Here is a 14,788-nt window from a genome sequence, read left to right as displayed (position 1 = left end):
AAACTGAGCACACAATGTACGCGTAGATCTAATGCACTGTGCACACCAACGTCCTCCAGACGGCAGTAAAGCACACACAAAAGCACACAAACAGACCACCGTGGCCTACCACGCGGCGTGCAGGCAAAAGTCCTAACTGCGGAGCTGCTCAGTTCCCTTAACACCCACAGGAGTGGGAACGAACGTCGGAACGGTGCGCTGAGCACGGAGACCGGAGGAAGACCTACAAACCCCTCTAACTGTCTCTGATTCTTAAGGCAAAGCCTTTCCATCTTTTTTTTTTTTTTTTTTAAATTTACCTGAGCTCAGCCCTTACCAGCTGAGTACAGAGATGGTCTCCGGCTGCGGGGGGAGAGGGCATCTGCCATCACCACCATGCTTGCCTCCTGCACACGCTGCCTTTAAGCTGTACAATCAGATAAGTCCACAGCGGGAAACCCAGCTACCAGACCAAGGCATACATCTGAGGGACCATGGAAATCACCTCAGGAATTCTCAACTGGGGGAGGGACCATCTGGTATCACCAAAGGACAGTGGGGCTTTTCAGTCTTAATTTAAAATTCTCCTTACAAAATATGACGCTATCCCCATAGGGAGATGCATGTCCACCATTTGCTGGAGATGGAGAATACTGGCTAGCCGGGGTCACTGCAGGAGTATATATACTGTGACATCAGCTTGCTCCATCTTCATCTGATGGCAGGGGAGCATAACCCACTGCTCCTGAGTCCATCTGTCTACATGCTAGGAAATTAGAGGCTTTTAGCCCTAATGTCAAGCTCTAGAGCAAACTTACCCCAATAACTACTGGGTTTTCAGGATAACCACAATGAATATGCTTGAGATAAATCTGCATGACTAAGCAACCAATATATACAAATATACCTCATGCATATACACCATGGATATCGTGAAAGCCCAATTGACTGTGGGATCACTAAAACAGATTTGGGAACCACTCCTTTGCAATAGTTGCAGTTCTTTCTCTTGTGCATGTGCCTTTTTTCAGGTAGTAGGGTACCAATGTACGCATGATGTTAATGACTTGCCCAAATGCACTTTAAAATCAAAGAAATATAACTATATTACGCATAGGTCTTTAGATATATTTTACAGAGGTGAGTGTTATAGAAATTTCAGTTCAATCAGAAAATAAAAAATAAAAACTGAAGTAATTTTGGATTGAAAACCATTAAAAATATTCTTACAAACACAGGGAAGATGTTTTTAATATTAGATATGTTTGGCATATATTTCACTGAGCGTGAAGAGGAGGTGGAAGACTAAACTATGAAGTAGAGGCCAAATGTCATCAAGGATGGTTGAGCAGTAAATTGTCCAGAAAGATTTTAAATAAAAGTCCTCAAATCTGTCACACAGTGAGTGGCACATGACATTCACTGTGTAACCAATAAGGATTTAAGTTTCCGATTGAGGCCCTCCCGACGCAGTTAAGCGAAACACGGTCACTCAGAGGACTATGAGAAGTGAAATACAAAATGCTTGTCTTAAGACACATCACTGAGATGTAGTACTTATCTATCCGAATATCTAAATAAAAGTCTTTCTGGACAATTTACTGCTTGACCATCCTTTATAATATTTTTTATTCAGCATTGATTTTCTACCTAGCAAAATAATAAAGTAGGTGCTTTTTTAAAAAGTGAATTTAGCTAAAATATTTAGCTTTAAGTTTCAAATGAGCAAAGAATTGTGGTTGCTGTGTTAATTTTCTTGAATATATAGAATTAAACTAGGTGATACCTTTTTATTGGGCTAATTTAATACATCTGTGACAAGCTTTCTAGAGTTATCCTCTCTTCATAGGCCAGTGAAGAAACAGTGCGGTTACACTGGCTTTAAATACAATATCATCTAGGTCTTAGGCTGCCTGCATATGCTACTATAGTTCAGTAGAAAGAAGGGTGAGGGCGAGAAGTTGACAAGAGGTGATGAGACAGCACAACTTTACAGTTGAAAGGGCCTATAACTGATAATGGATGAGAAAACAGAGTTGCTTACCTGTAACAGGTGTTCTTCTGGGAACAGCAAGGATGTTAGTCCTCACACATGGGTGACATTATTGGATGGAACCCAGCATGGAAACCTTATGTCAAAGTTTCTGTCAAAGTTTGACTAGGTACACTGAGCATACCCAGCATGTCCTAATCCAGGCGGCGTCCCTCTTTAGTCTCATATCATAGAATTACGATAAAAATAAAATAATAATAAACCATAGGAGAAACCCAACTCCGCGGGGTGGCAGGCAGGTTTTGTGAGGATTAACATCCGGTTGTCCTAGGAGAACACCTGTTACAATTAAGTAACTCTGCTTTCTCCTAGGACAAGCAGAATGGTAGTCTCACATATGGGTGAATCCCTAGCTACAGACTGCTCCTCAACACAAAAAGGGGAACAAGCAGCACTAAACAGGTGCCAACGGGCACAACAACCACAGTGCTATTGGTTAACAGAGAGGGAGACAGCCTGAACCCAAACAATGGGCCTTAGGTAGGGAGAGTTGGGTTCTACACCTCAAACAGGTTACGGAGGACAGACTGGCCAAACCTACTATCACGTCTGCCATCCCTATCCAGACAGTAGCATGATGTGAATGTGTGGCGAGAACTCCATGTCGCAGCCTTGCAGATCTCCTTCAGGGAAACTGCTCAAAAGTGGGCCTCTGACATTGCCATTGCTCTGACAGAATGAGCCTTGACATGACCTCCAAGATGCAGTCCCGCCTGGGAATAACAGAAGGAAATGCAATCTGCTAGCCAATTGGATAGTGTCTGTTTGGCAATGGTAACTCCCAACCTATTCCTATCAAAAGAAATTAAAAGTTGGGTGGACTGTCTGTGGGCTACTGTCCGCTTCAGGTAGAAGGTTAAGGCTCTCTTGCAATCCAAACTGTGCAGTGCTTGTTTGCCTTGGTGTGAATGGGACCTGGGAAAGAATGTTGGCAGGATGACTGTCTGGTTAAGATGGAAATCCGTCACCATCTTAGGCAGGAACTTAGGGTGCATATGCAAGACCATACTGTTATGATAAAACTTGGTATAAGGTGGATAAGTCACTAATGCCTGGAACTCGCTGACCCTGCGTACTGAAGTGACTGCCACCAAAAATATGACCTTCCAGGTAAGGTACTTCAGGTCACAGGTGCACAGTGGCTCAAAAGGAGCTTTGATCAGCTGAGTGAGCACCATGTTGAGGTCCCAAGATACAGCGGGAGGCCTTAGGGGAGGCTTCAACTGAAGCAGGGCCCAGCATGAAGCATACAATTATGGGCTGTACAAAGATGGGTATACCATCTCCACCTTTGTTTTATGCTCCAATAGCACTCAGGTGAACACTAATGGAGTTGTTTTTTAAGCCAGCCTCTGTTAGATGCAGAAGGTAATCAAGCAGATTTTGTGTGGAGCAGGAGAAAGGAACTAGGGCTTTTTTGCTCACATCATATGGAAAACCTCCTCCACTTTAGTTCGTAGGACTTCCTAGTGGAAGGCTTTCAAGAAGCTACCAGGACCCAAGACACATCTTCAGAGAGATCAAGCGGCTGCAGGATCAGTCTCTCAACATCCAGGCTGTGAGCGACAGGGCATGGAGGATGGGATGCCTTAGCCGGCCCTGATCTTGAGTGATGAGATCTGGGCAAGTCCCCAGACTGATCGGTTCCTGGAAGGACAACTCCCATAGGAGTGGGAACCAGACCTGTCTCGGTCAATGGTGGGCTATTAGGATCATGGTCCCCCGGTCCTGTCAGAGGTTCAGGAGAGTCCTCGCGACCAGAAGAAGCAGAGGATATGCATACAGAAGACCCTTGCCCCAATGGGGGACAAAGGTAAGAGAGGCTGGTTTGCCGTCTGACCTGTACAGCAAGCAGAACTGAGTCACCTTCCTGTTGCAGGGGGACGTGAACAAGTCCACATCTGGTTTTCTCTAAAGGCTGAAGATCGGGTTTGCTACCCCCTGGTCGTGTGACCACTCATGGGGTCTGAAGGTGCGACTCAGTTTGTCCGCTATGCCGCTCTCAGTTCCGGCCAGGTATATGACCTGGAGCACCATCCTATGGAACAAAACCCAGGACCAGATCTGTACTGCTTCTTGACACAGAAGGTATGACCCTGTGTCTCTCTGCTTGTTGACATACCTCATGGCAACTTGGTTGTCTGTTTGGATCAGGACAATTTGTTGGACATCCGATCCATGAAAGCCCATAGAGTGCACCTGATCATGGAGCTCAAGGAAGTTGATCTGACACTGTACTTCCTGAGTGGACTACAGACCCTGGGTGTGGAGCTCCTCCATATGGGCACCCCCACCCCAGGGTGGACGCATCCGTGGTAAGGACAATTTGGGTAGGGGGATTCTGGAAAGATATTCCCTGCTCCAAGCTGGAAAGCAAGCACCACCAGGACAAGGAGTCCCGGAGGGATGGTTTGATGCGGATATGGTCCTGAAGATCCTGGGTAGCCTGGCACTATTGGGAACTTAAGGACCATTGGGCTCTGCGCATGTGCAAATGTGCCAAGGGAGTGACATGGAAGGTTGTGGCCATATGGCCTAGCAGCTTCAACATGTGCCGGTCTGACACCTACTGACTGTTGAATCACCTCCGCTATGGATGCCCTGGCATGTGGCAAGAAGGCCTTCGCTTGAGCCGTGTCTAGCACGGCTCCTATAAACTCCAATTGAGGTGACGGGCTGAGGTGAGACTTTGGGTAATTGATGACGATCCCTAGTGACTCCAGCACCCGGATGGTCAAGCGCAAGGACCGATCTACCTGCATGAGAAGTGCTCTTGACCAGCCAATTGTCCAGATAAGGGAAAACATGCACTCCCAGTCTGCAGAGGTACGCCCCCACCATGGCTAGACATTTGGTAAAGACACATGGAGCTGATGCTAGCCTGAATGGCAACACTCTATACTGGAAGTGCTGTTTTCCCACCACAAATATGAGATACTTCCTGTAACCTGGGAAGATCTCTTTGTGAATGTACATGCCCTTTAAAAAGAGGAAGCATAGCCAGGAGGGGAATCAGGGTGCCCAGGGAAACCATCTTGAACTTTTCTTTTCTTAGAAACTTGTTCAAGAACCTCAGGTCTAGGATGGGACGGAGTCCTCTTTGAAATCATGAAGTACCGGGAGTAGAATCCCTGCCCTCTTTGCCCTGGTGGGGGGCTGTTTAAGAGGGCAGAGAGCTCCCGAAGAAGTACCTTCTGATCCACTACTGACCCCCAAAAAGGGCAAGGAGGAGAATTTGGGGGGGATGGGGGATACCCAATAGGTTCAATTGGTACCCTTGGCAGACAATGGACAGAACCCACTGGTCTGAGGTTATACTGGGCTACCGATTCAAAAAGAACTGTAGCCTGCCCCAATCGGGGTGTGTCTCAAGTACGGGCGGCTGGCTGATGCTCCCTACGATCCAGTCAAAATTTCATCCCGGGATTTGACAGGGGTGCTGGCTGGGGCTTGGGAGCCCGCTGTTGCCTGGGATGACCATGAGAGCCCACCTTCTGGGAACGGGAGCGAGGGCCTGGAGGATAGTACTTCCTCTGGCGATAGAAAGAATTTCTTGGGCTGAACCTCGCCGACCTCCTGGCTGAGGAGAGAGGGACTAAAGTGCTAGAAGAGTTGTTGGAGGGTTTCATGGTGATCCCGCAACTGGACCACCGCATCCCTCACCCTATCTCTGAAGAGAATCTCCTTTGTGCACGGCAGATCTGCGAGTCTTTCCTGCCCTCCGGTTGGAGATCTGAGGCTCGCAGCCATGCCATTCTGTGGGTGCCGATTCCCGCTACAGAGACTCTCACTGCCATCTTGAAAACATAGTAAGTGGAGCGTACCTCATGTTTTCCACATTCCAGGCCCTGTCGCACTCGCGAAAGGAAGGTGTCTTGCTGCTGTTGAGGTAGCTGCTCGGCCGCCTTGTGCATTTGCTTCCAGAGGTTTCGAGAGTATTGGCTCATGAGGAGCTGGTAGGAGGCAATGCTGGCAAATAAAAATAGATCCCTGAAAGACTTTCCTCTCAAGGGCATCCAGCGCTTTGTGCTCTCTCCCTGGGGGCACCGAGGTATGTGTCTGAGAGTGCTTGGCCTTCTTGAGAGCTGATTCGACCACGACCAATTGATGTGCCAGCTGGCGCTTGTCAAATCCAGTAGCTTGTTGGATGAGGTAAAACCCTGTCCACCTTCCTGTTAACAGGAGGAACCGTGAGGGAGTGCTCCCAAATCCTCAACAGCAACTCCTTAAAGGTCTTGTGCACTGGGACTGCCATGATCTTTTTAGGAAGCACCACAAACTAGAGGATTTCCAGCGTTTTGTGCCGGATGTTCTCCTCTGTCATTAACTGAAACGAGATGGCTTCTGTTATCGCCTGCACAAAACCTGTGAAGGTCAGGACCTTAGGGGGAGACTTCCTTCACTCCTCTAGAGGAGAAGGCTCTGAGGGGAGACCTACCAAGTCCTCTGAGGAGGATTCTGAAGCGTCATCGACTCATAAGGCGCCTCATCCTCCCTGTAACCCACAGGAGATAGGGCCCTAGGTGCTCAGGCCTTCGTCCTGCGGTCTAGGCACTGATGGCACCGGTTTCAGACCCGGCAAAGCTGGATGGGGGACTACAGGCCACAGTGAAAGCACTGACACAGGTAGGGCTTCCTCCTTGGAGGAACTGGCGATGATCACCGCATCCCCCGCTGGGCATCGATGGCACCCCGGAAACCGGCACCAGTTGGGTTGGTAACACACCGATGAGCATACTGAGACCACTCCAGCAGTGGTTCCAGCAGTGAGAGCCTGGGCACCGATGCCGTTGGTGCCACGGCTCGATACCCTGCAGTGCCCAGTCAATTGTCAATTGGACTCTGCGCTCCAATTCCTCTTCCAAAACGGACCGGGAGGTAGGAGGGGTGGCCAGATCTTCCTCAGAACCTCGAAGTGGATCAGCAACGGACAACCTGGACCGGTGGAAACCACCTTGGACCCTTGGCATCGATGGAGGATAGGCACTCCTCATCGCGGGGTCACTTCGGGGGCATTGCGGCAAGAGCTGGCGCCTACCAGAGCCTGGCACCATACATCGAGGGCGACTGGTACTGATGCTTCCTTGGCTTCACTCGGTGCTTGGCACGGTCTTTCCCTGGTGATTTTGATGGCTCGGTGTCCATCGGTGCGTCTCCGTGGTCCTTCAGTATCAATGCCACTGATGCCAAAGTAGATGTCTTAGACTTCCTCACCCCAAAGAGCTTCTTCATCTTGTCGAGGCAAGCACGACATCCTTTAGGGGTCAACTGGTCGCACATACGGCACTCCCGAACATCGTGCGATTCCCCCAGGCAGAGGATGCATACCTCATGTCTGTGATGGACATGGTCCTCGGGCACTGAGGGCACCGATGAAAACCTGACGAGTTCATGATGAGACAAACTGAAGGGGCAAAAAACGACAGCAAAGGCGGTGGGTGACCGATGCTGATGGGCTCCGAATCGAAAGAAAACTTACCGACTGAAAGCGAGAGGGAACAGAGAGGGACCTGCGATTGGAAAAACAAGCAATGGACACCAAAAAAAAAAAAAAAAAATCGGTGAAAATTTTCCAAAACATTACTGGCAATAGTAATCATGACATGATCAAAACTGAACTAATGACTGGAAAAGGGACAATATGTAAATCTACCACTCTAACACTATAAATTTTCAAAAGTGAAATTTTGATAAAATGAGGAAAATAGCTAGGAAAGAAACTGAAAGGTGCAGCTGCAAAAGGTTAAACATGTACAACAGGCATGGACATTGTTTAAAAATACACTCTTAGAAGCGCAATCCAGATGTATCCCACGCATTAAGAAAGGTGGAAAAGGCGGCGAAATGATTACCAGCATAGTTAAAAGGTAAGGTGAAAGAGGCTATCTTAGCCAATAAAACATCCTTCAAAATTGGAAGAAGGATCCATCAGAAGAAAATAGGAAAAGCATAAACATTGTCAAGTTAAGTGTAAAACATTGATAAGGCAGGCTAAGAAAGAATTTGAAATGAAGTTGGCCATAGAGGCAAAAACTCATAATAAAAACTTTTTAAAATATATCCGAAGCAAGAAACACGTGAGGGAGTCAGATGGACCATTAGATAACCGAGAGGTTAAAGGGACTCTTAGGGAAGATAAGGCCATTGCAGAAAGATCAAATGAATTCTTTGTTTCTGTGTTTACTAATGAGGATGTTGTGGAGATACCGGTTCCAGAGATGGTTTTCAAGGGTGATCAGTCAGATGAACTGAACCAAATCACTGTGAACCTGGAAGATGTGTAGGTCAGACTGACAAACTAAAGAGTAGCAAATCACCTGGACCGGATAGTATACACCCCAGGATTCTGAAGGAACTAAAAAATGAAATTTCAGATCTATTAGTTAAAATGTATAACCTATCTTTAAAATCATCCATTGTACCTGAAGACTGGAGTGTGGCCAATGTAATCCCAATATTTAAAAAGGGCACCAAGGGAATTCCAGGAAACTATAGACCAGTGAGCCTGACTTCCGTGCCGGGAAAAATAGTGGAAACTATTCTAAAGATCAAAATCACAGAGCATATAGAAAGACATGCTTTAATGGAACACAGTCCGCATGGATTTACCCAAGGGAATTCTTGCCTCACAAATCTACTTCATTTTTTTTGAAGGGGTTAATAAACATGCACATAAAGTTGTACCAGTAAATGTAGTGTATTTGGATTTTCAGAAGGCGTTTGACAAAGTCCCTCATGAGAGGCTTCTAAGAAAAGTAAAATGCCATGGGATAAGTGGAAGTGTTCTTTTCTGGATTACAAACTGGTTAAAAGACAGGAAACAGACAGTAGGATTAAATGGTCAATTTTCTCAGTGGAAAAGGGTAAACAGTGGAGTGCCTCAGGGATCTGTACTTGGACTGGTGCTTTTCAATATATTTATAAATGATCTGGAAAGGAATATGACGAGTAAGGTAATCAAATTTGCAGATACAAAATTATTCAGAGTAGTTAAATCACAAGTGGACTGTGCTAAATTGCAGGAGGACTTAGAGACTGGAAGATTGGGCATCCAAATGGCAGATGAAAATTTAATATGGACAAGTGCAAGGTGATGCATATAGGGAAAAATAACCCATGATGCAGTTACACAATGTTAGGTTCTATATTAGGAGCTATCACCCAGGAAAGAGATCCAGGCATCAAGGTGGATCATACATTGAAACCATCAGCTCAGTGTGCTGCAGCAGTCAAAAAAGCAAACAGAATGTTAAGAATTATTAGAAAGGGAATGGTGAATAAAACAGAAAATGTCATAATGCCCTCTGTATCACTCCATGGTGAGGCCGCACCTTGAATACTGTATACAATTCTGGTTGCCACATCTCAAAAAAGATATAGTTGCGATGGAGAAGGTACAGAGAAGGGAAACCAAAATGATAAAGGGGATGGAACAAATCCCCTATGAGGAAAGGCTAAAGAGGTTAGGGCTGTTCAGCTTGAAGAAGAGACGGCTGAGGGGCAATATGATGGAGGTCTTTAAAATCATGAGAGGTCTAGAATGGGTAAATGTGAATCGGTTATTTACTCTTTCGGATAATAGAAGGACTAGGAGGTACTCCATGAAGTCAGCAAGTAGCACATTTAAAACTAATCGGAGACCATTCTTTTTCACTCAACGCACAATTAAGCTCTGGAATTTGTTGCCAGAGGATGTGGTTAGTGCAGTTAGTGTAGCTGGGATTTAAAAATGTTTGGATAAGTTCTTGGCGGAGAAGTCCATTATCTGCTATAAATCATGCTGACTTAGGGAATAGCCACTGCTATTACTGGCATCAGTAGCATGGGATCTACTTAGTGTTTGGGTACTTACCAGGTACTTGTAAGCCTGGATTGGCCACTGCTAGAAACAGGATGCGGGGCTTGATAAACACATGGTCTGGTCCAGTAGGGAAATTTCTTATGCTCTTAAATTTTACATGAGCTCAGCAACCATGATGCGATAGCTCAGCGGAAAAAGCAAGACTGAAGAGGGACCCTGCATGGACTAGGGCATGCTCAGTGTGCCTAGTCAAAATTCCAGAAACTTTGACTTAAGTTTTCTGTGCCGGGCCTCATCCAATGATGTTACCCATGTGTGAGGCCTACCATTCTGCTTGTCCTAGGAGAAATCTAATATCCTTATTAAGTCTTTTTGTGTTTTTTTTTCAAAGTGTTTGATCATTCTAATTTCAAATGTTTTCCATTCTTGTGTATTCCTAAGGCTTCCTTTAAGTACCTTAACTGTAAGGTTTAAGGAACAACTTTTTTGAGAAATGTTCACTTACTGAGCTGCCATTCTCTGTAATGTTCTATGTTGTCTATGAATATTGATTCTTGTCCTTCACTTTTGGCTTGTTTTACTATGTAGCATCCTTTTTTACATTATTTTTGCATTGTATCTATGTACATAACATTCCTAGATTAGCATAAGTGTGAGCCTTTTATTTTGAATGTTTTTCCCATATGGGCAGCTGTAGGGACCTGTGCTATATACTGATTCAACTTGAACTGTGGTATCCTTACATGGTTGTCTTTTTCTCTTCCATCGAGCCCAGCATCCTGACTCTGACACTAATCCATCTGGGTCATCTGGAACTATCTGCCAAGTCCCAAAAGTCCATTTCCTACTGCTCAGTCCCAGAAGAGACTTGGGTGTCCCTACCTCTTATCTGGCTTATTAAAGGACTGTCCCACAGAAATGTGTCCACACCTTTCCTTCACTTCCTCTGAAAAAGGGTTTGTTGTTGGGTTGCAAACTTTTACAGATTTTATTACCAGTATGATGTGGACATGATTTATATGGCATTTTTATGTTTTCTATGGTTTCATTTTATTGTTTTAATTTTTGAGTTAATTTGTACTATTATGTATATTTTACTGTACATCGCCTAAGAACATTTGATAGGCAAATTATACATTTTATAAATAATCAGATATAGATTCTGTCAACTGTAAAGTTTTACTGTCTTATCACATCTATCAACTCTCCTCCTAAGATGTGCAACTGTACTCTTTCTTCACTAACCTGATTAAGAGAGGATAAACTCTTGAAAGATATTCATAGATGTATTAAGTTAGTCCAATAAAAAGGTATCACCTACAGCTTGTTTGCTGAACCTTAATTCCACAGTTTCGAGTGAAAATGTATCATCTGTAATCATTTTATTAAGCTACATTAATTGTATGCTTCTATCTGGAAAATGTCTGGTAGTCTTACAAAAACATTATGAATGGAAACTCATATGCATGTCTTCACATTCTGTTGACTTAAAAAAATATGTAGAAAATCCACATTAAGAGCCTTCTAGAAATATTAGCAAAATAAAAGATGTAGAGGGTGATAATCAAAATAAAGCTGAGTTTCTACATTTATGCCCCTAAGTTAGGCACCTATAATCATCTGAAATTACGGGCCCCTTCAGCTGAAAATTCACATAAATTTAGGGACCTGAATCTTAAGCCCCTAAATTTAGGACTGCTATTCGTTTTCCTAGATTCAGGACCCTAAGTTATGTGCCTAGTGCTGAAAATCAGTGCTAAGACCTTGACTTTGCTTCCCTGCCCAAACTCTGTCCTCAAAGCCAGGCACTTTTATTTAGGATCCTAAACGTGGGAGCCTTGTGAAAATGGTAACCTAATTTTAGAAACTCAGCCCTAGTAAAATTTCAAAATGGCCAATTTAGTATCCTAACTCCCAAAGTTAAGAGCCTAAGCCCTTTGAAAATCGGCCTGCTAATGTATTTACACTAGCAAAAAAATATTAGACTTTGGTACTATCATACCTGAATAAATCCAGGGGATCCAAACTGCTCAATAACTGCTATACCTCACCTCCTAGTTTGTGTATTGTGCCGGCTTACACAGGGAAACTATTTATAGCACTCCAATGTTCAAAGTGGGGCAGTGTTTCCCCAATAGCTCTGATACAGGTGTTAAAATTAATTTTATAAAGTATTTTCATATAATAATAGATAGGTGCCACGAGGGATAAACTTTAAGCTATAAGAGACGTCAAATTACTTTGGCTTAAGCAGATAAAGTCACTAAATTTAACAGTCCTTTTGCTTAAGCAACAGAAGATATCTATCATGCAATATTGCTCATTGCACCTATATAATTTATTTTAAACACACTCTCAGCTACTTGACAAAAGTATCATGTATATTCCTGGCTTCTAAATTTCTTTCAAGATAATCTTTAAAGAGGGTCTAATACATGAACAAATCGTGACTTCTGCATGCAGACCTGGGCAAGCAGTAGTACTAAGAGAGAGAGGAAGAGGAACCAACAGTGAATTACATTCAGTAATCCCTAAACTAAGATGTCTACATTTGGCCCTTGCAGGAGTCTCTTCTACTGTACTAGTTCCAAACTTTCCTTTCATGTATTGGGTTTCTGAGCATCTCTGCAAAATGTGCCAGATGAGAGATGAGATTTCTTAAAACATGCAAAATTTTTAGTGCAGTGTAGCCATGAAGTACTGGAAGGTTTCAGCTTTCCAGCCATTGGGGTGAGATTTTTTTTCATATAAAATGCAAAAAACAGAAATAACCAAAACAAAAAGAAAAAAAAAATTAAATCAAAGCTGTCAGTGATCTATGCAAAGAGCTACAGCCAACAAGCAGAAGAATCTGGGAGGGGAAAGGGTGGGAAAAAAAAAACCAGCCGAGAGAGCTATGAAACACAGAACAAGTGGTTAGCTTGGTTAAATGTGCTTACATTCCACCTTTGACCCCATGCCTCTGCAATGGCAATCCTCTCTGGTCAAATTCAATATGCACTCAACAAAACAAGCATCATGATTATTTTTATGCCTAACAATGTTTTACAATTGGGTCTTTACAAAGACACAGTATTCCTTTAATGTACAAATAAAATCAAGTGCTGTGCAAAAATATTTCCCCTTTAAATATTCAGACCAAAGGCACAAAAATGAGCTATGGACCCTGTTACTACAGAGTAATGCCCCTTGACCCTATATTTCACCCACCCAACTTTCAGCTGGAAAAAGGATACTGTACCTTTTAAAAATCACCACAAATTCTTACACATTTCATGTAATCTTGTTAACAAGGATGCTGAGTTTCAGGAAAGGAAAGATAGCAGCAGCATTTGGGACTTGGAGGACTTTCTTTTGTCAATAGCCCACAACATTGTTGCTATGACAGCCCAACGGCAGTGGGGAAGGCTTGCTTGAGGTTACATTACCTTCATGGGTACAGCAAGGGCAGAAGGAGATAGGTCTACGACGTGGTGTCCCAGCATTGGACTCAACTTCAAAGGGATCAAAATGAAGGGAAGGAGGGAGGGGGAAAATGGAGAGGAAGAGTTGGGGGTGAAAGAAAAAGACAAGCAGAGGACAAAAGCATATAAGAGTGAGAAGGAAACAACAAGAAGAAAGAAAGAAAAGGAAAAAAACAAAACAAGAAATGGAAAAGTAGAAACAAGGAAGAATATCCATCTTATTGAGGCCATCTTTGGTATAGAAACAAGACAAGAACAGACTGAGGCATTGTGGGAATTGTGGAATTTAAGTCTAAGTGAACATATATGTCAGATGAGGCAGAATCATGTGTGTCAAAATATCGGAACCCAGAGGCATGGACAAGACTGTATGCATTTGAGCCCCGGGAAAGATTTCAGAAAGTCTGAGTTGAAGGGCCTTAGGAAAGAATGTGTGGGGAAAACAGATACATTTGGACAGTAGTGCGACATAAACTGCCAGTTAATTCACAGCTCAAATTTAAATAAACTTAAGAAATAAATACAAAAACCTTGAACAGTATCTATGACAAACTTGTGCAGTAGGATCTGGGGCAATACATTAAAATATTCTTAAGGAAGACAATGTTCCGATTAAACATTCCTACCATTACCAAAAGAGCATACACACAAAATATATTCTTTAAAAAATTAGTCCTGAATGAAAAGGTGTATTTTTAATTATAAGTTAAATAAAATCTTTCAATAATTCAATGCAACTGAATTGCTTAGAACACAGGGTATTAACTTCCTACACATATTTCATAAACATAATTGATCAAAATGTTTATACTCCTTTTAACAATGTTTTAAATGAAACCCTATCATTAAAATACATTTTAATTTACAATAGCAATAATTTTTTCCAAAGATGGTATTAACCACAGTTAATCATCTGGTCATCAGAAATTGTTTAAATAATACTGGATGCTCTTAATTCACACTGTTAAGGAAAGAAAGTCTTTGGATCCAATTATCTTTAGAAGGAAACAACAAAAGTACACAAAGACATCAGGTGGGAAAACTCAGACTAAAGAAACTAATTAGAAGTTCTGAAATATGGACAATTTTAGGAACGGTTTGTACAAACAAAAATAAGCCTTATCCAACTTGTAGGACCTGTCAAGGTCAAACAGAGATATGAAAAAAATCCCATTTCCTTCATCTTACTAAATGTAACCAGGAGAACCTCAACTAGCAAGAAAAGACTTTGTCAGGCAGGATGTCTTTACTGTCAGCTATTATCCTCAAGTTCATTTTGTCTTGGATAAAGTAAAAGTCTGCATTTCAAAGTATCTTCCTTGCATCTGAGCTTACTTTTGGCATACAGTATATTTACTTTGTGAATCTTGCTATGCCCGATTTTTTTTCTCATGATTGCTTTTTTTTTTTAGGTTAGTAATTGAAAGAGCCTCAGCTTCACCAGGGAGCATCACAGAACAATAGTAGGAGAAAAAGAGACAAAAATCGAGT

General features: G+C 43.1%; 1 protein-coding gene across 20 annotated transcripts in view; it reads right to left on the bottom strand.

Moving 5' to 3' along the window:
• MICAL3 (microtubule associated monooxygenase, calponin and LIM domain containing 3) overlaps positions 1-14,788 on the bottom strand; it is a 756,715-nt gene that overhangs the window by 12,059 nt on the left and 729,868 nt on the right. For 17 of the 20 annotated variants that reach the window (XM_029599822.1, XM_029599821.1, XM_029599825.1 and 14 more), the window contains one exon: positions 13,262-13,327. The exons of the other annotated variants lie outside the window; for them this stretch is intronic. In XM_029599822.1, coding sequence (XP_029455682.1) covers positions 13,262-13,327 — 66 coding nt within the window. The remainder of the gene's footprint in view (positions 1-13,261; positions 13,328-14,788) is intronic. 20 annotated transcript variants of the gene reach the window in all.

The sequence above is a fragment of the Rhinatrema bivittatum genome, chromosome 4 (genome assembly GCF_901001135.1).
Source record: "Rhinatrema bivittatum chromosome 4, aRhiBiv1.1, whole genome shotgun sequence".
Lineage (NCBI taxonomy): Eukaryota > Metazoa > Chordata > Amphibia > Gymnophiona > Rhinatrematidae > Rhinatrema > Rhinatrema bivittatum.
Note: the sequence above shows the minus strand (reverse complement) of the source record. Positions and strands in the feature narration are given on the sequence as shown.